We start from the raw sequence: 27,954 nt of genomic DNA, 5'->3' as shown, positions 1-27,954 counted from the left end.
TTATCCAGATAAACTGATTTATAAAACAGACAGGTTTATTTATTTTAAAAAGATTATACCAGAACTATAGTCACATTTTAAATTATTTCAAATTCCTGTTTGTTTAGCAATATAGTGGTAGAAAATCAGCTGTAAATGCTGAGCTGTCAATGCTTCTGTGGTGCAATACCTAAGTGTCTTTGAAGTGTAAAGGTTATAACTTTGGTGAAAGCTCTGAAGACTTTATAAGTACTTTAATACTGACTTTCTTTTCAAAATGTCCATTTTTGCAGCTTGAAATAGAAAAATTGAAGAAAGCAGTGATGTCTACATGAGACAGCTATGGACTCAGTATTTTTAACTCGCCAGGAATTCAAAGCTGAACACAAGGAGAACTGACTCTTATTTCATTATAATGGATGCTGGTGTTCTACAGTCTTAAAGAAAAACTATAGTAAAAAAAAAAGGAATATAGTCTTATATTCAGAGAGATAAGAAAACAAAAAAGAATAATGATGTAATTTTTTTGCCAATATAAAAGAGGCCTTATTTCTTACTGTGCTGGAATTGCAGACCTTATTTTTTTGGTTTGCTTGAAAATACTACTGAATCTGTATAAAAAGGAGAGGGAATTCTTAATAGATTTTTACTGAATACCTGTAGCTTAATTTTTAAAGAGATCTATACTATAAATAGGGTGATTTGTCTTTGCAACTAATCTGTAAAATAGTCTGTTGGAAGGGATGGAATAACTGTATCGTAATTGTAGTCACTACTTTTCCCCTACATGCAAAAGGGAATATATGATATTTGTATAATTTTGGCAGTCTTACCCAGGGTTAAGCTGTTGTGCCTGTCTGCAGTGAGAATATTAATACTATGCTGTTCATAAGTTGAGTAATGAGATAGGAATTTGTTAGTGCAATGAAGCAGGTGAAACTCCTATGCATTGTAGAGAGATTGAATGACCTGATCTGAGTAGTTCAGCAGAACGGTTTGTCACTTGCACTATTGGATTAAAAAAGGGATTTAGGACTAAATCATGAAATCATGACAAAATCAACTGTTATAACCATAAAATGCAAGGAATACAGAAACAAAGCTAGAGTCCAGTCTTAACTCAACCTGTTGTGCCTAAAATATTACAGTATACAGCATGAAAGAGTAAACCTTAAGTCACAGCATCTGTATGTCTGTGTTTCTGAAGTCATCAGTCTTTCTAGTGGTTCAATATGCATCTTGATCTGTTTTTACAATTGTCAGGTTTTGTTTATAATATATCTCCAAATAAATCCCTTTGGAACTTTGATACTCTCAAAAGCTCTCAATATTTATATATTTATGCCATAAACTTTCTCAGTATATTGCGTACCTCTAAACTTAGTAACATCTTTGTATTTTAATGTGTGATTGGAACAATTGCTTTGACATCATTGTCCTGGTGTCCAAGACGGTGTCTTTACTTTATGGAAAAGAAGTTGAGATCTTGTGGATTACCATTATCTTTAACCCCTGGGCTCAAAACTTGTGCCAGAATAATACACAAATACTATGTGAAGTGATGGGAGACAATGATATTTATTGCTGGTTTGTCTGATTAAAGAATTAAAAACCATACAGCTTTAGAAAGCCAGTCAAATGCATTAGTTCTCTTAGTAATCAGCTCATCTCCTTTAGGTCTGCTATAACTTAAAAAAAGGCAAAAACATGCCACATAGTTTGGCAACTTCACCAATAAAAGAAAGTAATAAAGCTTCTCTTCATGGGAGCAGTCATAAATATAGTAATTACTATATTCAGTATGTCACTTGTGTTACTTCTTGAGAGTGTACTTCTTCCACAGTTGATTTGTCATAAAATACGAATGTCAAAAAGTCACTTGGCGGATGTTTGTCTATTACTGATTCAAGTAGTTCATGAGATCTGATTGAAACCTGATTAATACACTATGCAGGTATTAAGTAATATTTGCTAGTCAAATTGCTAATAAGCTGATTCATTCTTAATGCTTTTAACTTTGAATTGCCCAAGTGCATCACAAATGAATTGAGGAATCATGTGCTTCTTGTCAGACACTAAACTCTTGCCTGGAGTTCATACCTGTAAAGCAGGTGATGAAAACCAAGAATTGAGTCTAATGGAGTACCAAATTTTGTTTTACAAGCTCTTCACTATGATTGGAGCATGAAACAAATCTTGGAAGGGGTTGTTCTGCAGAAGTGGTGCCTGTGTGTGAGCTTGTAGAGGATGAACAGAACAAGACAATCAGTTAATGTCACAAGTGGAAAGGTGTTTATTATTTAATCGCCTTTGTTTGCTATAGCAATAAATGACCCAAGTGCAATGACTTGATTTAATAAACCCTCCTTTAAAAATCGCTGCTATGAGTATTTGTAGCCATAAAGAAATTGCCCTGATGTGTGTCTGTCTTGTCTTCAGCTAGTGTTAGATACCGGAGTGGAGGGGGAGAGGGTAATGGTTTTGGAGACATTCCACAGTACGAGTTCCTAAGAGCTGTGTGCTTCACTGACTTGTCTACTGGTGCTGTAAAATGATGCATGCTATCCAAACTCAGCAAATAAAATGAGTATAAAAACCTCTTCAAATGTTTGCTCAGTTCTGTTCAGGAGTGTTTTGTGTGCCATTAAATTCTTTGCAAGGAGGAGTGTGGGGGGTGGAAGCAAAGCATTTATATAGTCCCTCTTTAAAGTTTTCAGATTTCCATTTACTCACTGCTCTGGCTCTGTCTGTCAGGGTGGCTTAGGACCCAAACAGTTGAAAAGCTTGATGTTTTTCTTTGCAGGTATAACTGGGAATCTTTAACTTCTCAGGATCTATTCATTCCCCCTTTTTTTCTTCTTGGCCCATATTGAGGTGACCTTACTGTGCATCTTCAGAGGCATTTTTTAAGATCGCTATTGCCACTCAGTAACACCGATAAATGTGTGTTTGAATCCCTTCTGAAGTATATAGTGAAGAACTGGAGACTGAGGGAATGGCATCTTTAATAGGGATATGCAGGAGGGAAAAGGCACATGAAGAACAGAACAGCAGAAGGGTGTTTTTCACTGTGAGGTTTTTATTCAACTTAAGATTCTCTAAAAATCTTTTGGTAGCACACAAGGCATAGTTAAAGGAAAATTACAGGTCTACTTACTTGATTTTTTTTCCACAAAGATGACTTTTTTCAGTAATATTAATGGCAGTGAAGTTTCTTATGGAAAGTTACGATTATTGCAAGGTTTGAATTGTGTAGCAAAGTATCTGTTGAACTTCTAAAGAAATAACTTGTATTCGTTAAAGGCATAAGTTAGCACAAGTCTGCTATTACTCTTTCCAAAGGAAATGGTAAAATCAGGTTTTCACAGCTGTCTTTTGGCTGCTGAGATGCATCAGATGTTTCTGATCTCTGAGAAAGCAAGTAGTGAGCACAGCATTGAAGCAGCTGGTTGGAGGTCTTGGGTAATTGGATTTTGCAAGTGCTGAGAAGACGAACCCCTCCCTGTGTGTGCCTGAGGAATGCAAATAACCCCAACCAGCTTGCAAAGTGTGAGGCTGATGCTGCTGGGGTCGGGGTTTGGAGTGCCCTCTTTGTTGGGAGTCATGGTCTCAATCTCTTTCCAAGCCCCCTGGGAGCCCAGATTCTCACAGCTTCCTTCTGGTAGAAGCCGTGTGTGTGTCTGAGGGTTGCAGGATGCTGGGCTTTGTGTCCTTCAGAGGACTCTTGAGGTTGAGGATGTGTTGAGAATCAAGGGCATTCAGTTTTGCCATCACAGTAAAGGTTCAGGGAGTGTGTAGAAGCACAGCTCCAGGTGACATGGGCTAGAAGCCTTTTGAAACATGTCCGTACCTTGACATGATCTGGTTTTTGGTCTTTCTTACTTAAAAGTTGTTTTGGTTTTTTTTCCTAATTGACCTCTATCTGGTATTGCATCAAGTACAAATAATTTAACCTTCCCAGGTGGGTTGTGTTGTCTGTGCCCAATTGTGCCTGCCTAAATTCCTACTTGATACTGATGTGAGGCTGGCTGTATCAAAGCAGAACAGTAAATAATCCCTATCTTCAGGTAAAAACTGGAGACATGCCTGTGACTGAGGACTGGCTGGAATTGTGACAGCAGGAAAAATGACAGCAAACACTGCAGGAATGTAGAAAAAAAAAAAAATCAGTGACCAGAGCTCTTCCAAGTCAGTCCTGTGTGAAGGAGTGTTAGGAATTGCTCTTCTGTAGTGATAAACCACTTGCTGTAAACTTCTGGATATTGGAAATCTGGCTCTTGGAGGTGAGAGTCAACAGTGACCATGGCACAATGTTCAGCAGGTATCTGTCACCCCTTATGATGCGGTAGCCCTGAACAAAAGGTTATTACTTGCCCACTGAGCTTTTTAGCTGCACAAGGTGCTGTCAGTAGTGTGCTCTTGGATTATGAAGGATAATGAATTAACTTGAGCAGATTTTCACCATTGATATTTTGAGGTCTTTAAAAAATTGTTGGCCAGAGAACTTGTGGCTGCCCTATCCCTGGAAGTGTTCAAGGCTGGGTTGAAGAGGGCTTAGAACAAGCTGGGACTGTGGAAGGTGTTCCTGCTCATGGCAGAGGGTTGGAACTGCATGGTATTTAAGGTCCCTTCCAACCCAAGCCATTCTATGAAATAAGGAGAGCAGAAGCTGCTGCCTCCACCCAGAGGAAGGGCACTAACCACTCAGGTGTGACTCATCCCTGTGGACTCCTGGCAGAGGTGGCAATCTGGCAGTTTTGTGGGTGTGTTTGTAACGTGTTTTGTCATTTTGCAGTGCAATACCTTCATCTGCAGGTTCCTCAGCCTCTGTCCAGTCAGGCAAGAAAAGAAGCAGCTGATGCCCAACGTTATTTCTTCATGGAAAAACTGCAAGTGAATTGGAGCACCCAGGCAGGGCTGGGTAAGACTGAGAGTGAGACTGGGGCAGGATGGCAGCAGATGAGTGGTTAGACAGTCACATCTGAGACCTTGGCGTCCCTGGCTGGGTTAAGTCTTTTCACAGTAGACCCTAGACTTCTGAAAACGGTGAGTACTGCCACAGAACATCCATTATTTCAGAGCTGCTGGAGAATTATCAGTGGTCTGTGAAATTGGTTCCTTCATAATCTAAAATGCATTTAGCTGCTAAGGCTGTCTTTACTTTGCACTTTCCTCAGTTCTATATTCTCTTTACATCTGTGAAAATAATTAGATCTCATAATTAACCTCTGATTTTTTTTCCTGATAGTTTTGTAATTGGTCTCTAATCAGTGTTGTCACTTTTAAGAAATTTGGAGTTTTCTTATGGCTATATATAAAGATTACTCTCCTCTTAGAACTTGCTTCACTTAAATCCATGCTTTCCAACTATTATTCCTTTAAAAATATAACTAATACCATTCTGGAGAACTAAGAACTTTACCTTTTATCCTTGGATGACCATGTGAACACTAAAGCCTCCTGCTGCAGCCTTAACTTGCTTGGTAGCAGTGGCAGGTTATCATGTTATGGTGGTTTATTGAGTTTTAAGCAAGCCATGTGGCCATTCAAAACCCAATAGATTAGGTTCTGTAATACTGGGTTTAATACTTCTAAAAAATGTTAAAGTTGCAAGTTTGTAGTGTTTGGTAAAATATATTTCTCTAGCAAATTATTGCAAGGTCAGTGTAAATCTTAATTTTGTAAAAAGTGTACTTGTAATTTTTTTGTGTAGGACCCCTTTCTCTGTAAACTATAGTTTGTTTTCTGGAGTAGTGGAGAGGGGAGAGAAGTGACTCCAGGTGATGAAGGACCCTTTGGCCAGAGACTGGGTCCAGCATTGTGGGGGGTGTAACTCCCATAGTTGTCATTGTTTGGACAGATCCCTCTGGTAGCTATGCCAGGCTGCTGTGGAGTGCATCCTTCCAGTATCAAGAATATGCTTGGGGTAGAGGAAAGGAGGATAGTTCTGTAGGGTTTTACAAAATACTTCCAATTTTACATCAACAGGAGTCAGACTACGGGATTTGAATGTAAGGCTGTGAGCATTAACCAACATATGGATTACTTTTTAAATTCATGATCAGTTGGTTTGGTTTTTTTTTTTTTCCTGTTTTAAGAGGCTCTTTGTTCTCTTGTAACCACTGTCCATCCACTGTCTCCTTGTTCTTTTCCTTGTGTTGAGGGGTTTGAAATGAACTGGAGAAGGAGGATCATCAGCTGGGGACAGTCTTCTGAGCTGCATGTGGAAGTGTCCCCTTACTAGAAACTCCTTTTCACATCAGACAGTATTGACACCTCAGCTGCTCATGTACCTGTGTCCTGATGGAGCAGAAAGCTCTGGAATAGAGGAGTATCATGATTACAGCTTCTTAAGAAGGCAGGGATTATTGGCAGTAGATAGTTTAGGATAACAGATAAATCATCCTCTCTCTGTATAGGCTTTCACGTGTCCCTGTGTCACTACATCTGTTTTTCCCTAAAGTAACAGTGGCTTGCTGCTGTCTTGCTTGTTTTGCCCCAAGTTTCTCCAGCTGCACAGGGGTTGCCTTGGCAGGTTCTTGCAGTGCTGGGACTGGGTGGTTTCCAGGATGAGTCAAACAATGCAGCTGAGTGAGCTCAGTGTTTCACTGCTGGCAGGTGCCGCTGTCTCGGTGAGCCCGAGATACTTGGAGATGTCCCAGATTTCTGCCTCACTCACAGGTAACAGCCCTAGGTGGAGTTCCACTGGTGATTAAATGCAAAATGAATGTGAATTAATTAATAGTGAGGCACGATGAGCTCAAGGATTCCGAGCTGTGAACTGGAATTAGGACTACGAGCACACAATAAACATTTCATGACTGCAGAAATTGGAAAAGAATTTGGTGCAGCCTTTCACTTCAGACCTGCAGGTGTTTCCCAGCCACTTCCTGTTCTTTGGCAATATCAATCCAAGTATTTTGGTTCCCTTCTCCATATCTGTTTTATTTCCTTAGATGAGCTAATGGCTGCTAGCTTTTAAGCCAGAAAATGCCTTTCATGTTAACATTTGAATTCAAAGGCTGGCACAAGACTGTCCTTTGGAGCTACCTTAGAAATTCAGTGTATCAGTTGAGCTCTTACTTTTATGATGATTTCATAATTAAGTAATAAACCTACAGATCTAAAAACATAGCACAGTGGACAAGCATCACAGATGAAAGGGGCAGCCAGCTCTGTGCCTGGGCCTTTGATGCTGTCAGATGGGAGAGCCTGGAGCCTCTGGATGGGAAAACACATCTCTGCTCTATCAGTGCAGGAGCCCTTCTGCTTCTGATCAGCATCATCTGTGCTGATCAGTATGTGTTGGGGGAAAAATGAGTGGCTCTTCTCAAGGCATGGTAATTTGATGAGGTTTTTCATGTTGCCATCTCCTGAGATCAGCTGTCGCCCTGTTTTGCCATTGTGCCTTTGCTTCTTGCTTTAGTGTTCCAGCTCAATGAATTTCATGCATTTTATTTTTCTTTTTGTTTTAGGAAGTTACTTAATCTACTTATGGTGATAGAAGATCAGTGTCTCAATTCTTCTAAACCCACAGCAGCTGTTGTTTTTGCCTTGGACATGTCTAGCATCTAATAATCAGATTTGATGTATCATGTTGTTTTTCTTTCATTCCCTTTGCTGGATTATTTTCCTCCAACAAATACGCCTGTAACATAACATGTCCTGTTGCATCCCAGGATGTTTAGCTTTTACCAAGGACCATGGGAAACGTCATGGAGGAAATAGAGGTCTGAATCCTTCTGCAAAAGAAATAACTCTACTTCAGTCTGGTCCTTGTTCCTCAGATTTTGATATCTGGGCCTTGAGTGCCCATGTTTCCTACTCACATGTCAGGAACTGCCCAAGGAGAGCAGACCATTGAGCCTGGTGAAGATGAGACTGTCTTAAATCACTTCAAAAGGGACCCACAGGCTGAACTGATTTAATAAGCTCTCCAGCTTGCAGTTTGTAGTAAATTATTAATGCAGTAGCTTTCAGTGTAGGACAGATTTTATTTTTTTTTTTTCTGAGAAAGGGTCCACAAAAAATTTGCAGTAAAGGTGATAAATTATGAATGTCTGAAAATCACCTTGCAAGCCCAATAAGGACAGTCTTTGGCATAGGTTTAGCTGCTTTTTTGCTCGTAATCAGACTGTGTTCAAAAAGTGGAAACAGAGATGTCTAAACTTCTTTAACATCTTTTTTTCCAGGAGGAAAGCAGCAAATGTGTGGGGATGGATGTGAGGGTGATCCACTGTCTGCTCCTTTGGGCTGTGCACTTCTTCCTGGCCGTGCCACACAGCACTCCCAGGGTAAGTTCCACTAGACCAGGCTGCTCAAATGCCCATCAAGTGACCTTGAATACTTCCAGGGATGGGGCAGCCACAGCCTCTCTGGACAGCCTGTGCCAGTGCCTCACCACCCTCATCATAAACAACTTCCTCATCTGAGACCCTGTGCACGAGCTCAGAGTGTCACTTCAGTAGCAGGGTCCAGCTGAAGGCTTCATGACAGACTAAATAGAGAGTTCTCAGTTGGTCTGAATGAGCAAAGGGCCACAAGCTCTGCATTCTGGACCTCAAAAGGACTGTTTTCCTCTTGAAACCCTTTCTGGTTTGTACCAAGGAGTCATCTTTTATTTATTTATGTAAACATTCACTCTACATTCCACTTCTTATTTTTCAGATTCTCAGTAATGAATCAAAGACTGGTGATGAGCAAGGTACAGTGACCAACTATGTTCCTTGGTTAATCTTTGTGAGATGTTTTCAGTTATCAATACTTTACACCGCTGTTACTCACAAGGACCACAGTATGCTGTTCTTTCACCTTGTAACAGTATCTGCTTGGTTTACTTTCCAGATGCCTGTATTAATCTCATTCCCTGCCAAGATAAAGGAGCAATTTGTATTCAGCCTTGCCCTCCCTCCTTCCATGGGGAGACAAGCTTTGTCTGTGAAGACAGAAAGTGGCAAATGCTGTCAGATGCCTGTGCAAGCCTGGATGTTCAGTCCCTTTTTCAGGTGAGAAAACAGTTGTGCACTGACTTTGGCCTGTGTTTGTAAATTCTTGCAAAGACAGACCCTCGTTCCATGTGCTTTCAGTCTTGAGCAAAGGGAGATGGGATCCTAAAACACAGAATACTTTGATAACAAGTTCTGACTTCATGGAATCAAAGAATTGTTTAGGTTGGAAAAGGCCTCTAAGATCATTGAGTCAAACCATTAACCCAGCACCACCATGTTCACTGCTGAACCATGTCCTCAAGTGCCACCTCCACACAATCCCACGTCCAGGGATTGTGATTCCACCACTTTCCTGGGCAGCCTGTTCCAATGCCTGATCACCCCTTCAGTGAAGAAATTTTTCCTAATATCCAATCTGAATCTCCCTTGATGTGACTTGAGAGTATGTCCTCTTGTCCTGTCACTTGTTAGCTGTGAGAAGAGCCTGACCCCCACCTCACTATTACCTCATTTCAGATAGTTGTAAAGAGTGATAAGGTCCCCCCAAGATTCCTTTTCTCCAGGCTGAACATTCCCAGATCCCTCAGCCACTCCTCATCAGACCTTGCTCTAGTTCTTTCACAATATTAAATCAGGTGATAGGAAATAAATTTGGGAAATTCTTGTGTGGGAACATAATTCAGAAACAAAGTTGCCTTATTGACTTGTCTGGTGTTCCTCATGTGGATCTAATCCAAGATAAGAACACAGAAGGATGAACCCGAGGAAAGAACAACACCAATGTGTGTAATAATCAGATGATTTATGACAAATCCTCCTCAGCTGCAAGATCCTTATTCATTTCACTTCAAGAATAAGACACTGCATTTAGTTCTCTCCCCTTCCTTCATGTGTATAGTATAAGCATGATATTCTTCTCAGGTGAGCTTTGGTTTGGGTTTCAGTCCAGCCGGGACATTCTCTGCACACCCAACACTGCATCTCTTGCCTGGTTGTAGCTGCGGCTTCATTTTCATTCTTTTCATTAATTGTCTCAAATCTATTTCCTCCCTCCAGAGGATATCCCAAAGTGAACTCCTACCATGCTCTGGAGGACACAGTGGTGGTGCTGGAGAACATCTTCCTTTTGTAGGAGAAGGGAAGCCAGGGCATGGGAAGCCTGGAGATGGAGCAAAATATTTTGGTGCTGGGAATCACAGCTGCCAAGCTGATTTTTTGTGCATCATCCCAGATATCCTGTCTTCACCAGCCATCCCAGGAAACATTGCTGATATAGTAGAATTGCTAAAGAAGATTTCCCTGCTGCTATCAGAGAATGTCACTAGAGGAAAAATGAAGGTATTTACTTTTATTGGCTTTGGGAGGTGCTTCGGAGCTTTACAGAGCACCCACAAGTATTTTGTATTTATAGCCACTGTCCAATGAAGTGGTGGCTGCAAGTCACATGGAGATCTCCTGGAAAGGGTTTCCAGAGTGGGATATTTTGTTGTCAGAGAAACTGTTTGACCTATTCATGTGTGATGAAAATAGACTGTGGAATTAAATTTCTTTAAAAGCAAAAGTTTTCAGGAAGTGCTGTTATAGGCATGGGATAACAGTAGTAGGGAGAATTAATTTTTAAAGTATGACACTGCAGGGAAGGCAGCCTTCGAGGTGCTGACCTGCAGCTGTGTTGTCATGTGTTGTACAACACTGAGATCTTTCTCTGATGAACTCAGAAATCAGAGAGTCGGGGAAGAAATACAGGGAGGGTGGTGTAAATCAGACATGCACAATGGGTCAGTATCTGGAATAGAACTAGGGTGTCCTTTTTGCTTTATATTTACTTCTTCAATCACCTTTTGGTGTAGGATATGAAGAGGATAGGACAGTTCTAGTAATGAGATGTTTGGGTTTGACTGGGATGGATCATGAGAACATATTATCAAAAGGATTATTCCTTTTATAGAAATCACTCATGAGTTAAATGAGCCTTTTTGGAGGCTCTGCCAGTAGAAAAATAATTGGTTTCTTCTAACATAAAAAAAAATAAATTATACCTTGCTTTTTTTTTCAGAGCTACAGCAGAATAGCAAACCATATTCTGAACAGCTCCATCATTTCCAACTGGGCTTTTGTAAAGGACAGAAATGCTGGTTCAATATTACTGGACTCAGTGAATTTATTTGCTGGGAAACTTCTTCTAAGGAACGGGTCAGAAAGTATCCAGGAGCCCTTCATCGCTACCAAAGGCTACAGCATACACAGAAACACTTCAGGAAAGAGCTTTGACTTTTCCATGGAGTTCAATAGCACAGGCAATATCACTGGGCAAATGGTGATTCCAGAAGAAGAGCTGCTGAGGTTGCCCAGGGCTTCCAAAGCCATCAGCGTTGCGTTTCCAACACTCGGAGCCATCCTGGAGAGCAACCAGCTGGACCCCCATTTTGTGAATGGGATGGTGCTGTCAGTGTCGCTGCCAGAGGAGCTCCAGAATATTTTGCTCACCTTTGAGAAGTTGAACAAGCTGGGGCAGGTGGGGGCTCAGTGCGTGGGGTGGCACTTGGCCGAGCGGCGCTGGGATCCCCGGGCGTGCGAGCTGCGGGCCCACAACGTCACCACCGTGGTTTGCGTCTGCGCCCACCGGCGCCGCACCTACAGATCCTTCTCCATCCTGATGTCCCCGGCCGCGCCGCGGAGCTCGGTGCTGGATTACATCATGTGGGTGGGCCTGGGCCTGTCCATTTTCAGCCTGGTCCTCTGCCTGGTCGTCGAGGCTGTGGTCTGGCATCACGTCACAAAAACTGAAATAACCTACATGCGCCACTTCTGCTTGGTCAACATCGCTGCCTCGCTTCTCGTCGCTGATGTTCTGTTCATCCTGGCAGCCGTTGTGCACAATACAAACCTGAACTACCAGCTGTGTGTGGCAGCCACTTTTTTCCTTCACTTTTTCTATCTTGCCTTGTTTTTTTGGATGTTTACCCTGGGCCTCTTGATTCTCTATGGATTATTATTAATTTTTTTGAAGATAACAAGATCTCTATTCCTAGCTGCAGCATTCTCTATTGGATATGGATGTCCCTTGGTCATATCTATCCTCACTGTTGCTATTACTGAACCAAAAAATGGCTATTTAAGGAGTGGAGCCTGCTGGCTCAATTGGTATGAGACAAAAGCCCTTTTGGCCTTTGTTGTACCTGCCCTGAGCATCATTGTTGTGAATCTCATCGTCGTGGTCGTGGTTGTGGTGAAGACTGGGAGATCCTCTGTTGGAGAAGGCTGCAAGTCACAAGATTTGAGCAGCATGATCCGGGTCAGCAAAAATGTCGCCCTTCTGACACCTCTGCTGGGCCTCACCTGGGGGTTTGGATTAGCAACGATCATCGACAGCCGCTCTCTGGCTTTCCACATCACATTTGCACTGCTGAATGCCTTCCAGGTAAACTCTGGGACACTGGGGAATAGTGTGTGTGCTCAGACCTTAAGCCTAGGATAAAAGTACCAGATCAAAGAGGGGCTGGCAGTGCGTGCTGTGCATGAAAAGTAGGATCTCAGCTTTCCCTTCCACTCAGTGCTTTCCCATGGTACACGCACGAGGCATCCCGGGCTGGTGGTGTAGGTGCAGATGGGTAATGGAACAAGCTGGTCTGGTTTGAAGTGGGATGAAGAATTAAGGTGATGAATTTCTGTTAAATGTAAAATCTACCAGGTAACGTCCATAACTGCAAAGATGTTTCATCCTTACTGATTAACAAATACACAGAAAATTCCCATTTGCCATTGAAGATGACACTGGTATAGGTTGCCCAGAGAAGCTGTGGCTGCCCCATCCCTGGAAGTGTTCAAGACCAGGTTGGATGGGGCTCTGAGCAACCTGGTCTAGTGAAAGGTGTCCCTGTCCATGGCAGGAGGTTGGAACTGGATGATCTTTAGGCCAATTCCGACCCAAACCTTTCCATTCCATGACTGATTCCATGGTTTTGATTAACTCACCAGCATAAACACCCAGTGCTACCTGATGCACTGCTGCACACCCAGTCTGCCTTAGCTCTTCTTGGCTCAGGCTGCACTGAGTGGGCTGAGAAAGTCCTGGTTTGTTACCCATCAGTCCAGCTCATAGTTAGGATTAAGACAAGTTATATCCATTCCTGATGTTCCCAGAGAGCCCACGTGACCTGGGTGGATAAACCCATTTTGTGCATTGCTGTTACCTGAATCATAGCTGATGAGATCTCTCCTTAACAAAAGGACATCTAGAAACACTTAAGAAATATCATGTGGTTATGCTGATTTTGTTAACTGGTTTTGCAATTTCTTAGGGATTCTTCATCCTGCTGTTTGGGACACTTCTGGACAGAAAGGTACTTATTCTGGATTATATGAACATTTTCTACACCCTGAGAAACTGTTCCCTTTAATATTTTTTTATTTAAATCTGCAGACAAGAGAAGCCATAAGGATGAATTGCCTTTCATCAAGGCAGAAGTGGGGTCTAGAAAAGGTAAAGTTTATTTATTTTCCCATTAATGGCTTAATTTACCAGTTTACAAATTATCTTGTTTGTATGTGGAAAGAATGGAGCCATCTGCTACGTCTTACACTGTTTAACATTTTTCAAAGGCAAATTCTTGCTGAAGGACACACAGGTATCTCAAAAGTCTGCTCAGGATATTAAGCATCTAAATATCAGAAGAGGCAATCGATAGATTTTTGTGACTCCTACATAACCTACTGCTGTGGTTACAAAGTTAACAGTGGTATTTTAATCTAATCTCTTCACCTGCAGATGTCAAAGCCTGTTAGGTAGACAATGCAAGTGACTTTTTTTCCTCCATATTGGAATTAGATTTACTTTAAGGTCTCCGGATAATGAAGGAATGGAATTAAGAATCCAAAATCCCAATATTTTGACCTGTTTGCTGCTTTCACAAAAATATGGATCTGTGTGCCAGCAGGGCTGCTTTAGCATATCAGAGGATTGTTCTGCTTTCAGCTGAGGGATGGAAACCACACAGAGCCCAGACAGGGTATCTGGTGCTAACTGATGTGCACTCATGAGAGCTTGAGGTTCTTTTAAATATCAGAACAATTCATTAAAAGCAATGTTTAAACATTAAGGAAACAAACTGTGTTTTAGAAGATTCCTATGAAAACTTTGGCAGAATTTATGTGTTGACATTACTGAGTTGGTGTTTCCTACCTCTACTGAAAAACTTTTGTCTGTTGGCCTTAGATTTCTTTTGGTACCAAGGCTTTAGTGGTTTCACACAATATTTATAAAGGGGACTCCCCTTTAGGTGTCTCAAGAATTACCTGCAGTGCTCCTGCTGTCTCCCAAAAAAAACCTGTGTCAGTCCAGTCTGGACACAGGCAAAATAATTTCCTTGCTTTTTTTCCAGTCTATTGCTCAGTTATGATTCTTGTATTGAAAGCTGCAGAGATCTTCCAGTGACAGTGTTCAAATGTTCTTCGTTTATGAGGGGAAAATAGAGGGGTTAAGCCAACTATTCCTCCCCTCTGAAACCAGCATTTGGGTCATCTGGGGCAGGAGAGACTGTGCAACTTTTAGATTACAATTCTTTTACAGATCCAGGAAGATCCAGTAAAGATGTTTCACAGGTGTTAGGTCAGGACTGAAAGTTGGAAAGTTAAAATTCTCTCAAGACACCATCAGTATAATAGTCTGGAAATAACAGATGGGAATGTCACTAATCCCATGACTCAGCAACATTTGATAAATGTACTGAGTGATCTTACTGGGCAAACCTTGATGTGGAAACCATGGCTATGTGTGTCCAGGAATTTGGGTCGATGTTGTCACTCTCCTGTGTGGAAGAAACCACGTGTAGGTGTTTACTGTGGCATAGCAGAGGGGAAAGATGTGAGTCATCCACTTTTGTAAACTTGGATGTAAACATGGAGTTTGACTCATTAGAGTTGGGGAAGTTTGTCACACCCAAGATGATTGTTTAAAAAAAAAAAAAAAAGTCTTGTTTCAGAGAGCTTCTGAATTGTAGGATTGTTTAGGTTGGAAAAGACCTCTGAGGTCGAGTCCAACCATTAATTCAGCACTGCCAAACCCACCACTAAACCATGTCCCTCAGTGCCACATTTACATGACTTCTAAATACCTGCAAGGGATGGTGACTCCACTACTGCCCTGGGCAGCCTTTTCCAATGATTGACCACTCTTTTGGTGAAAGAATTGTTCCTAATATCCAATCTAAATCCCCCTGGCTCAGCTTGAGGCCATTTCCTCGCATCCTGTCCCTTGTTCCCTGGAAGCAGAGCCTGACCCCCCCTTGGCTGCACCCTCCTGTCAGGGAGTTGTGCAGAGCCAGCAGGTCCCCCCTGAGCCTCGTTTTTTCCAGACTGAGCCCCCCCAGTTCCCTCAGCTGCTCCTCACCAGACTTGTGCTCCATCCCCTTCCCCATCTCCGTTTCTTTCTCTGGACACGCTCCAGCCCCTCAATGTCTTTCTTGAAGTGAGAGGTCCAAAATGGAACTGTGTATCTGGGGGTTTAATGGTCAATGTAAAACACTGGAAGGGTTATGCAGACTCTTGCTTCAGGTATCTGAGTTTCCCCAGACCTGCAGGAGCCTTTCCTGTAGGTCACATTTTAAGGTGACCATTTTGTGGTGTTTCTCACAGGATGCTGAGGCCCATCCTGTTTTAAATGGACCGTCCACCTCCCCAGATGGTACTTTTAATCTGACCTGATTGTTTTCCCTCCTAGTCCTAGCAGTGGACTGTTGTCTTCAGTGGATCTGACCAGCGAGAAGAAAAGGAGCACTTCTGCAGAGAAATGCTGGTTTGAGGTGAGCTGAGGAGCCTCCCCAGCTCAGAGCATGGACAGCACTGTCTGGGAGCACAACCATGGGAATCATCATGAAAACCAGAAGAGAAAAGGCCCTGAACCTGCTGTCAGGAGCAGGAAACCATCAGTGTTCCTGCAACCCTTGGAGGAAACATGCTGAAACGTAAAGCTTGTTTCTCACCTTTGTGAAAACTGCTGTGAGGAGAGTTTGTCCTCGTTTGCCATTTCAGTGCTTCAATTTCTTTATTATTTTCTTTTTTTTTTTCTTTTTTTTTGTCAGTGCAATAAGGAGCTGTACAGTATGTGGAGCTGTTCTAAAATTATTTAATTTTTCATGTGATGTACAAATGTTGAGCATTATCTAGCTGATTTTGGCTGTCTTTCCAGCAAAACTAATTCTATCTGTTGCTACTGTATTCATAATTTCCATTCATCCTCCCAGACTGATGGACAATTCTGTTTCTGCATTGCAGCTGTTCTCTCCCTCCCAGTATTTGTTGTCTCCATCTCAGTACTTGTGTGTCAGAGGAACTGTACAAAGCCCTTTTCTGATGTGTCAGGACAGAATTTTTCATTCTTTTTCCTGTCCTGCAAGACAGTGGCAGAGATAAACAAGAAAGAGGACTCTGCAAATAATCAGTTTCCCCCTTTAGATGTGGGAAAGCAAGCTTGGAATACTCATCAGAGCTGAATCAAATGGATGGACATCTCCTGTGCAATGTCCTAACAAAGGAAATTGTTTCTCCACGTGAGATAGTGTGTCAAATTTAATTAGAAAATCTGTCCTTGGTATGAGAAACCCTTTCTAATGAAGGCTTTGATAGAAACATTATTGCTCTTCTCAGGAGAAATTGATGGAAATGAAAATAAAGTTGAAATTTTGTCATTGTTTATAAGAAGTGGTACTTATCCTTCTCTACCAAAAATGTACATAAATGCCCTGCAGTATTAGCTGGTATTATTCAAATCAGAAATCACTTAAACCCATGTGGCTTCACATACATTTGAAATATAGAAGATTTAAGAAAAATAACACGGTTTAATGTCATCAACAAGCCTTTACTGAAGAGGGAAAAAAATGCCCTGGCATGGAGAAACCCACCTCCAGATGTTCTGGTGGGAGCAGCTGAGGAGGGTCTGGAGGGCCATGGGGCATTTCTTCTCCTCAGGCCTCTGTTGCTTCCTCTCTTCTTTCTTCTTGACTCTGATCTTGTTACAGGAGCCCATCCCTGCTCCCTTCACACAGCCCATCTGCATGTTGGAGAGCTTTATTCAAACAGAGGTAAAATTGGGTTTATGTGCTGCTGAAACAACTTTTAAAAGACCCCAAGGTCTGCTTCTTGATGTTATTTTATTAATGAAATGTTTGGAATTTTTTTACAGCACCTGAAAATTTAAGAAAACTTGCCACAGCCCAGCACCTGCCGTCCTCTCACATGTGGATGTTAAACCAGTCTGTTACAAGAGGGAAATTTACAGGTAGTCTTGGATGAGGCTTCCCATATTATAGACATCCCCTCCAGAATCACAGGAAGTTCAGCAGGAGTCTTGCCCCTGCAATAGCATCGTGAAAGGAATCTGTTTCATTTGCTGTTTATCAAAAGGTGCTTGAAGCGTGGTGCGTATTTTCAGCACCTGGCACATATCACTGTTTTCCCCTGTGTTTTATGGTCATTTAGGTATTTAAAAATAACAGGGATAGGGGAGCTTTACAGAGAACCAGTTCATGGTCCAGGATGAGGAGGAGCACTGAACTTCTATTTTTAATTCCCCAAACTTAAACTATGCAGGAGCATTTCATGAATAAGTATATTTGAGGGGTAAAAGCTGTAGCTGTCTTTTGCAGGCTGTAAACTGGTATTTCTCTGAATGCCATGGGCTGACAGCCCAGCTTTAATTGCAGCTGAGGAGAGGGAATCACCAGAGCTGGAATTCTACCAGTTTCCCAAATTATCTGTGTAGCAACAGCTTAATAAATGTCAGTGTTGTGTGGGATAGTTGGACCCCTTGATGTGCAGGAGCTTGACTGGAGCTGTTCCACCTTGCCTGTCAAAGGGGTGAGACCTGAAAACCCCCAGTGCCCTCCTTGCCAAGGTGTCACAATTCATTGCACATCCCATTTCTTTCCATAGGCTTCCAGCACTGCTTGTGTGGCCAAGCATGTGGCTACACAAACAGGGTCTGTAGGGCCATGTCCTCCCAAAGCTAAGTCTCATTTCAGGGGAAAGCACAGTTTGGGACATGCAGCACTATTTCACCTCCTGCCCCACAGTGAGGATGCTCCTAAAATCCCTGGTGGATGTGCTCCCAGGAAAGGGCCCTTTGGGAGCACTGCCTCCTTCTCTGGCTCATTTCAGTGGTTTTGTTTAGGCCAACAGCACTATGGGAATATATTTTTAGCACAGAAATCTGAATGCCATCAGGTCAAAATTCTAAACTCACCAGTATTCCCCTTCCCTGCCCCCCAGGTCAGATATCCCATTTGTATCCTGCAGGCCAGACAATGCTGATTATGTAGTTTACAATTTCTAACATATTCTGTATTATAAAGCAGATTATTTTTGTTTTTATTCTCTCTCAAGGGGGCACAATCAATATCAAATGGATACTGGTGCACGGAAGGTTCCAGCTGAACTTGAGGAAGAACTTTCCTGTGCAGTGACCAAGCACTGAATGGATTGCCCAGGGAGGGTGTGGAGTCTCCCTCACTGGAGATATTCCAGAACTGTCTGGACACAGTCCTGTACAGTGTCCTCTTGGATGATGCTTGAGCAGGAATGTTGGACTAGATGACCTTACTGTGGTCCTGTCCAACCTGACCCATTCTGTGATTCTGTAAAATGCCATTGGAGTTGTTTAGAATTTTAACTTCCCTGTTAGATTTTAATGTAGTGAAATCTTTCCATGTTTTTTCTCTGAACACTCTGGTTTGAGGTGTTTTTCTTCAATAACTTCCATCTGGGCATGACAGAGAAACCTTTCTAATGGTGTAAAGCTTGTGAACTTGTTTACATGCAATGTGTGTGTCTGGTCAGATGTGGCTGGACACTGTGTGTTCCTTCAGGCCCCTCAGCTTCCTGTTGTATCTGAAACCCAGCCTGGCTCCAGTGACACCCTGGGGCTACTTCAGGCTTTGGGAAAAGGTGCATGTCCCTTCTGATCTGAGAAAAATAGTTCATCTGTCACTAATTACTGCAGCCATGTGCTAAGGCCATTCTTTTTCACAACTGGAAAACATCATCCGAGGTCTATTTATTTACTTAACTGCAGCCAGTCAAGGGAAAGGCACTTTTATTTGCTCAGCAGTGCTAAACTTGAAAAGCCCAGTGCTCTCTTGCTTACTTAAGCATCAATCTTTAATTACAGCTCTTTAACACGCATGTAAGATGTGTGAGTACCCTTTGGGTACTTTTGTTTCAGGTTGGGACCAGTAATAAATCATCTCTTTGGGCTGTTTGAGGATTAAGTGTTGAACAATGGATTGATCAGCAAGATCATTCCAACCCTTGGGCACTGCAAATTGAGTTTTATAATACAATTCCTATTCATGCTGCAGCTTCTCTGGGCAGGGAACAGCAGACTGTTGCAATTACTGGGCTGTTGGAAGATGGAGCTATATTTAGCTTGAGTTTGGCTTTAAATACCCTTGTTTAAGAAGGATAAGTTAATAGAGGAGTGAGTGTTTTGAGAAGCAGTGAGTTTTCCTTAGCCTGATGTTGCTAAACAGGCTTTCAGTAAACAATTACTGGGCTCTGTGCAGTGGTGTGAAGGCAGATCCCCAGCCTGTGAAATGGTCCCTTGATCCCTGTCCCAGGCTGTCTTTCCCACTGCAGTATTGATAGCAGCAGCCGAATGTGAATTTCTGGGATTAGAGGTGGCCATCTCCAGGCAGAGCTCTCTGCTCTGGCTGGCTCTGATGGCAATTGTATGAAAAAGGAAGCTGGGGCATTTCTTTCAGTATACTTGCATCAGTGCCAACCCTTTATTACTCCCTGCTGCTCATTAGCAATATATTCGGCCCACATCCTTGCTCTTAGAGTGTTTTTCTTCCAGAAATGCACCACTGATGTCAATATTTCATCCTGATTTTTGTGTTACAAAGGAGCAGGGCTGGGCTTGGGGTACCCTTGGCCTGTTTAAATCCCATCAGATCCCTCACCCTGTTGTGTGCCTTTCTGATGTTTCCACAGTAAATGATCAATTTTTTCCCTAGGTAATGACAGTTACTCATGCAATCCTTGTTTCTGTCATGCTGCAGCTGAAAATCTCCCACATTGCTGAGATGGTTGGCTTGGGAGCTCTGGGACAGCCTGGATTTCTTCTGCATTGTTACAAAATCTTGTCTTAATCCCTGCTTGCTACCGAGAGCCCAGGGGATTCATCTGGGCAGCTGGAGAGGTGCAGCAGAAATCCCCTGGTTATCTGCTGTGCCTCAAGTGCAGGCACTGCAAGGCAGAGGAGGGACAGGGCAGTGGAATAGAGGATTTTTACTTCTTTATCAATAAGCTGTAAAGCTCCTGGAGTATAATGTGTGTCAGGCTCTGTCAAAAGATCTATTGAAGACAAGAATTGAAGGCTGACTTTAAAGTGTGCTGATTGGCACTAAAATTCCTTTTAAAATGAACTGCCAAGCCCTAAGTTTCTTGAAAATGTCTGCTTTTGGGAAAAGGCTCACTGATACTTTTTTTAAGCTTTTATATTTTAAGACAGAAGTAACTGCTGGGATTAACGAGAGCCTTCTCTTCTGTGATCAAACCACCTTTCAAGCTTCTTTTGATGGATTGACCTGTCTTTTCCCTTTCAGAAGAGGACTTGTAGTATTGAATTTGTATTGATTTCCACTATTGGAAGCAGACAGAAGAATTAATTTAGTACACAAATGCACCCTTCGGGTTACAAGCTGTGTTAAAGGAATTTGGGTCTTCTTCCTGTAATGGATGTGTGAAAACCTAAAAGGAAAAAGGAGCTCTCCCACATGATCTGGAGTGCTGCAGTTGTGTAGCAGCTGCAGAAGGCAGCCTCTATGGTGGATGCTTCAATTTGGAGTGTTTATGAAGAATAAACATGGAAAATGTGATTCTCCAAATGAATATGTGATTCCTTTTTTCTAAAGGAATGCTTCCCGTTTTGCTGGTTAAAATCCTAAATTAGAATCATGGAATGGTCTGGGTTGGAAGGGACCTTACAGATCATTTAGTTCCAACACCCTGCTGTGGGCAGGACACCTTCCACGATCCCAGGTTGCTTCAAGCCCTGTCCAACTTGGCCTTGGACACTTCCAGGGATGGGGTAGCCACAGCTTCTCCAGGCAACCTGTGCCAGGGCCTCACCACCTAATATCCAATCTAAATTTCTTCTCTTTCAGTTTGTACCCATTACTGCAGTCCTGCCATTGCAGTTCCTGAAAAAGAAGGCTCCACACAACCTTCTCTTCTTGCAGAATTATTGTTAGTTAATAATTTTGTGTCATTCTGGTTGTGTTGCTTCTGATGAAAGGTGTCTGAAAGACACCAATCCCATGAGTTTTGAGGAAGCTTTTGCCTCTGAAGTATCCTGGTGAGGGTTGGTCTGTCTCAGGTTGCACATCTCAGCTTTTAGATGAAGTTTATGATTTTGTTTTCTCTAGCAACATGTCTCTCAGTGTAGTAACTGAATTTTTTTTTTTTTTAGTAAGGAGCTGTAAAGGTAGGAAGTTGTACATTTATTCTTTGGCTTTATCACGAGACTTAAAGGTTTGTGTAGGTCAACATGTGTCAAAATACACTGCACAGCCTTTGTGCAGTTAAAATACTGCATGCAGTATCAATGGAGGCTGTGCCTGGAATAATTTATTTTTGTTAACATCTTTATAAGGCTTTGGATATGTAGAGCCATTTAAAATAAACCACTGAACCAATTAAGCGAAATGCCTTTGACAGGATTAAAATTTCCCAATTTGTGGCCAGCAGCAAAGATGTGGTATCTGTTAGAGCTTGTATGGCTGGGGCCCCAGAGCAATGCAATTGTTTGTTGCCTGCAATCATCTAAGAAAGATGAGGAAACCCAAATTAATTTCTTTTTTTTTTGTCATCAAAGATACATACAGTAGCTTCTCAGAGAGGCTGAGGTAAAGGCAAAAAAATTTTCCCTAAAGGCAGATTGAAGGATTTTAAGAATGGAAATGATGTGCAAGAATATGGAAATATTAAAACAATATGGAATGGAATAAAATAAAATCATTTTGTTTACAAAGAAGTCATAACATTTGTTTAAAAAACCTAAATGATTTTGAGATTTGTTCTTTTATTATCAGCAAAAAAGGAATTTTCTGGGGGGAGCAGAAGAATGCTTCACCCCCTCCAAAATAGTCCACCAAAAGAACTGGAAGCAGTTTTATAATGAGAAGTCAGCAAAAATTTTTTGTATCTTTTGACAGTGTTGAATTTGAGATGAAAACTGGTTTTGAGTCCTTGTTCAGTGTTTTCTGGCTGTAGTGTGGACTGGCTGCTTCTACCCTTTTGTTTGCTGCTTCTGTCACTGCAGGAGCTTTGTGGTAGATTTTCAGATGGGCTGTGGTTTTAGGTTCTTCTCAGTTCTCAGCTTGTTTACTCAGTCTACTCAGTGCAGAGCTAAAAACCATCTCTGAAGCACTTTTTTTTTCCTCAGCGTGAGCTGAACACCTTTGGCAATAGGTGTTGTTCAGAGGCTGACTCTCTGTCACGTGGAGAACACTGTGTGTTCTTCAGTCTTGTGTACTCCTGTGTGAAGCCAAAGAGGAGCCCAGGACAGGGTGAGCATCCCTGTGGTCAGGGAGCAGCACCCAGGTAAAACTTTGAGCTCTTTGCGTGACCTGGATAAAAGCTGTTTTTAAAAGTCAAAGTCATCTTGCTCAGCACATTCACACTTTCTTTTTCCCTACAAGACAGACTCTGAAGGTGCAAATATAATGGAATCTGTCCTTTTAAAGTCATGGATTTTCACCCTCTCATCAGCTTGAGCACAGGCCTGTGGGGAATTTGCAGTGTGAGCTCTCAGCTCTCCATCCTGTGAAGAACCTCATTTATCAACCAGAGCCAGCTGTACAAAGCAAATCCAAAAGGCAGTGGTTTTTTCAACCACAGAATTACATATTCGAAGGAATAATACCCACAAACACAAAAACGCATTGAGGTCCAAATCCTAAACTAAATAACAGGTTTTTCACCCCTGAGACTGTGGCATAATCTTGAATAATTTTTTCAGATATTAACAGTTTTGAAGATGAATTAGAGATCTAGATAGTCTCAGATCTTATGGACGTTCTCACAGAATTCTGTAAGAAAAATACAGGGAGTGTGTAAAACAATTCTCCATCTCACTGAGCCCAACTCCCCACAGGGGTAGTGTAGCAGAAAGCATGCATGAGATTATTAAAGACAGCCCATTTTCAATAATTTTTAATCACTTCTTGTCTCATGGTGTGCAGGGAAATAATCCATGCTCACTGCTAAGCATCTCCTACACTACCCAAATATATCAGGAGTAATGCCAGCAAGCACCAGCCCTTTCTAGGATTCCATGATGCTGTTGGTAGGAAAAATGTTGTAAAGTCAGCTATGTCTTACTGGGAACTTTCAGAAACGTCAGATATCTGCATTTGGCTTTGTATTTTCTATAAATATTGACCTGAGTTTTTAGAGCAAAGGTGATGAGGTGAAGACCTCAAGTCACTCAGGCAAAAAATTCCCCCAGCCTTCAACCTGCACCTTGCCATCCTCTCCCTGCGACTCTCAAACAGGTTATTGCCTTTTGCCATAGGGAAATTTTGAGGAAATGGAGTAATTTGCAAATGGAGGCTTTTGCAGCTTTCCTCAGCTTCTGTCCCTCCCTGAGCTCTATGACAGACTGTGCAGCATTCCATGAGCAAAATGCAATTGCCCTGGAAAAAATCCATGTCTGTCTGTTCCTCCTGGGGGGATGAGCCAGGAAATGCTCCAGAGCATCACTGCATTATTCCCCCTTGGGCAGGTGTGGGTACTGTGAGTATCTGCTGGGACCATGGGTGGGGTCAGAGATGGGCAGGGAGAACGAGGAGAAAGGAAATTCTGGATCATCTGCACAAGAAAATTGCCAGCACAGGTGCATTTGTTAATTTTTGGTGTGGATGTTGTTCAGAATGAGTCATGAGTCTTCTTTCTGTTTCCATCTGTATCTTTCTGTATCTTTCTGTATCCTGATTAAAATTTCTGAAAATGACAGAACAATGAGTGGATAAAACTGGAATTCTATTCTCAATTTCACTGCACCCATATTTTGTGGAAAAAGGTGGGGTTCTCTCAAATTTGTGAACATTTTGATAAACATTTTATGGAGACAGTAAGTCAGTATTCTCCCTATGAAAGCTTTCATTTCCAGATTTACTTGCTACCAGAACTTCACTTGTATACAGTTGTACCACAGACTGTAAATGCAACAGCAATAACAAACGTCACCTCCAGTTCTGCTTCTTGTGTTATGGGCAAACATGAGCAGATGTTTTAGAAGGCCAGTTCATCCTCTCTCTCTCCATTTTCTTCCCCAATCCCTTTATTTGTTCCAAGCTCTTTCCACATGGAGTAACTGGTAGCAGTTTGGTACCTCTCTGACTGGAGGTTTAACTGTAATTTAGCAAAAGTGGGTTTGACGCTTTACCATGCCGTAAATCAAGTCTCTCCTGATGGGAGAGAATTTGCTGAAAGTCCGTGCAAGGAGTTTCAAAGATAAACCAAGAGTTTTCCTTGAGTTTCAATGCTTCCAGATAGTTGTTTATTAAGTCTTACCAGAGGGACAGAGCCACTAGCGTGACCCAGGTACTGCATAGAAGGAAGAAAAGTAGGAGTGAGTCTAATTATCAAGATTTACACAGCCTTTTAAAGATATTTTAACCAATAGTTACTAAAAACGTACATTATTTTCACTTTCCTACCAATTATTCAGCAACACGACTAGGAACTGCGGAATTTTCTATCCAATCATTCCAAACTACTTTTACTGCAGAATATGGAGTAGTAGAAGAAGGAGAAGAAGGTTTAGAGAACAACAACAATCCTCCATTTTGATACTTTTTACTCTTATCTATTTACTACAAAGAGAAGCCCAAAACCTCTAAATTTTTCACCCTGTGACAATCTTACATAGTAGTCTTATCACCTAATTCACACCACTGTATTTTCTAGTTGTTGTCTGACTGTTGGTAATTTTTTCCAAGGTTTGAAGCTAAAACAGTGTTGTTCAGGGGGGTAAGAACCCTTAAAAACTGGCAGAGAAATATTCTCAGCACTCTGGGTTCCTACATGGGTCTAATCTAAAAAAATGCCCAAGACACACTTTAGAATTAATTCACAACCTTCCCCCTTCCTCCATGTGTGACACATTAGTCTCTCTTTCTTAGTATCAAAATACAATTCTGCTGATTTGCATCTGGAACTAAATGCACTCTCAGAAAACCCTCTTAATCACTTTTCTAGATCTTCTGTGCTATTTGGGATTTTTTAAGAATACTCTCTCACTGGAGCTGCCTGTTGCATTCTTAGATGTAATCACAGCTAAAAAAAGGTTGAAAGAATACTTTAGGCAGAATAATGGAAACATCATTTTGTCTTGACAAGTTAATGCAGTTTCACCTTTGCACATGTACAATGGCTACATCAGCTGAACATTTTATGCTGTTGGTATTTGTTTTCATTAGAAATGTGAGGTGATGTGACTTTTCCTATTATTGTCTGATTTCTCTTTAGGGGGAAAATGTCAGTGTGACCTGATTAAATTAACATTCCTGAGGCAATTTCTGGCTGTGAACTTTTCTCAGAAAAAAACCACCCATATGTGCTGATCATCTTGAACTTTAGCATGAATTATTATTAACTAAGAAAAACCCTAAATTATGCCCTGAAAGGCTATTAAAAGCCAGTCACAAAGGTATAGACAAACATATCTTTCTTTTAAGGTTCTCTGTTATGACTTGTGAACAGTAATTGTAGAAATATTTTAGTTATATTTCAGGATTTCAAAAATCTCAAGAAGATTGAATGGATGGTATAATAGATACAGAAAATTACTAGTTAAATAATTTTAAAATTGATTTGGGGTGTAAGGAGAAAACATTTCTGTGAAATATCTGGGACCCTTTCATCAAATTCTCTGGGAGCAAGAAAGAAAAACTTACCTATATATTTTTGCTTCAGAGTAGTCATTTCAGGTTTGCAATCTGCAGTAAGAAACAAGGATTATAATGTCATAAAATGACATGTTCAGAAAAAAATAATCGTGCACAATCTCAACCTCATGTAGTTAGCAGACCATAGATTTTAGCCAGAAAACCTTTCCAAGCTTGAAGAGACCCTGATTTTACTGGGAGTTTAGAGGACCATAATGTAGCAATGAACTAAAATAAAATTATAAGACATCTCTCAACTGTGCACATGAAGGCAGGTGGACGTGTTTCCAATGATGCACTGGAGGCTGCAGCTCCCAGGGCTTTTGTGTAGCTGCCAGACAGAGAGTTAAACACATTTTCCTGGTAGAAATGGTTTAGTGGCTGGTCTGTGTTTGCTTGTGACAGAGCAAAAGTAAATTGGTTTTCTTTTCACGGCATAGAAGGACCAGGGACCTCATCAAAGCCAAGATCAGTACAGTTTAGTGAAGTACCTATAAATATTCACTGTTGCATGAATGCCTGCCTCCTACATAATGGTTTGAATTCCCTCAAAGTTCTTGGGAATGAAGGAAAAGCACTGAATGCTTCACTCACACCTGCATTTTTTTCAAGAGTTAGTTTCCAAAGTAGCTGTATACTTCCCTTTTGTTAGAATCACTCGGGGGAAAAAAAAAAAGCTGGATAGGAGTAGAAAACTTTTCTGTTTTTATTGCTAAAAGAAATTGCCAATGTGCTGTTTCAGTTTGATCTGCTCTTCCTGGTTTTGGTAAGGTTGAAATAATGAAGGAATTTAATAGTGGCTTCTCTCTTTTCACTGCAGAAATTAATGACAAAACACTTTTTCCTACAGAAAAGCTCAGGGACCTTGGAAATATGCACTGCACCAGCTCCTACCAGCACATTTGTATGCAAATGTGCAGCTTATATATAATTTATGTGGATGCTCTTGAATAATCTAAGCATGTTCAGCAGTGGCTGGTTAGTGTGATGCCCTGTCATGATACACCTGAGTCTGTTTTTGAACATCTTTCCTTCCAGACAAAGGTGTTAATCATTTACCAGTCCTCAAGGAATTGCTCTCAAAGCTGTGAAAATTCCAGCTATCATTCCAGTAATTATCTTTTATCCTTCTGTGCCTTCCAGCGAACATTATTTTCAAACGGTGTATTTGCAGTTCTAATGAAGTTATTTATTAAATCATTTTCTGCTTCTTGGATAGACCTTTTTTGAAGTTCCAGTTTGTGTTATAAGGTCCAGCCTCTGACTGGGAGCTCCCAGTATCCCAGCAGAGATCCTAACACTGGTGTGTCACCTTTTAGAGGGAGAGACTGCAAACAGCAAGGGATTTAAAATAAACAAATAGATCCTTTCTGAAGACTTGGAATGGCTGAGGTGAAGGCTTATCCACCATCATGGGTTTGCATGTTTTCAAATCTTTTATTCCTTTAGGAAGAAAATGTTTTTAGAGGGTAACACTTCAGGTTGCACATTTTTGACTGGAACTTTACTCAGCTGTCACATGGGACATTAGGCTCTTATGTGAAGGCACTAAAATTAATCCACTGGGTGTAGAGGGCTCTTATTTACACAGCATTTTCTCCACCCTGCTGATGGTATGATTTATACTGCAATAAGAACATCATGAAAGAGGGGTTTAGAAAAAAAATTGTGTCTGTTCTCCTTGACCTTTCCAAGACTGAGCCAGGCTCATCTGCTTACCATGGCCATGAGTTCCATCCTCACCTCTCCATGCTGTAGTCACTCTGTGCTCCACCTCTCCTTTGGTCTCTGTCTCTCAGTGAATATAATCTGTTAGGAGTATTTTAAGTAATTTCAGTGCCTGATTTGATTTTACTCAGCTTGTAATTCTTACTCTGTTCACTTTATCATCTCCAAATTAACCTACTTTAGTCTCAAAGTATCAATCATCTTGTTAAAAATATACTATCATAGTAAATTATTTAAATGCATGCTGAATTTACTTATATTAAACTTGTACTTAATATCTTAGATATATAATCAGAAAATAGATTCTCTACTTATTTGCATGTTGAAGTAATTAACCCCCCACCTTG

The 27,954-nt window shown here is 41.4% G+C and overlaps 2 protein-coding genes across 3 annotated transcripts in view; both read left to right on the top strand.

Annotated features, from left to right (window-relative positions):
- LOC104685484 (CD2 associated protein) overlaps window positions 1-2,579 on the top strand; it is a 78,340-nt gene extending 75,761 nt beyond the window's left edge. For both annotated transcript variants that reach the window (XM_039568855.1, XM_019282200.3), the window contains one exon: window positions 273-2,579. In XM_039568855.1, the coding sequence (XP_039424789.1) occupies window positions 273-314 (42 nt within the window). In that variant the 3' untranslated portion in view covers window positions 315-2,579. The remainder of the gene's footprint in view (window positions 1-272) is intronic.
- Window positions 2,580-2,663: 84 nt separating this feature from the next.
- Window positions 2,664-20,943, top strand: LOC104685394 (adhesion G protein-coupled receptor F4). The gene is made up of 9 exons (XM_010393243.4): window positions 2,664-5,025; window positions 8,172-8,273; window positions 8,647-8,683; window positions 8,824-8,984; window positions 9,984-10,265; window positions 10,984-12,348; window positions 13,229-13,270; window positions 13,351-13,410; window positions 15,646-20,943. Exons 2-9 carry the CDS (start codon window positions 8,196-8,198, stop codon window positions 15,649-15,651), a joined length of 2,031 nt encoding a protein of 676 aa, XP_010391545.3. The 5' UTR covers window positions 2,664-5,025; window positions 8,172-8,195; the 3' UTR covers window positions 15,652-20,943.
- The last annotated feature ends 7,011 nt before the right edge of the window (window positions 20,944-27,954 follow it).

Source organism: Corvus cornix, chromosome 3 (assembly GCF_000738735.6).
Source record: "Corvus cornix cornix isolate S_Up_H32 chromosome 3, ASM73873v5, whole genome shotgun sequence".
In the NCBI taxonomy this organism is placed as follows: domain Eukaryota; kingdom Metazoa; phylum Chordata; class Aves; order Passeriformes; family Corvidae; genus Corvus; species Corvus cornix.
The sequence above is the reverse complement of the archived record's forward strand: the minus strand, read 5'-3'. Positions and strand labels throughout refer to the sequence as shown.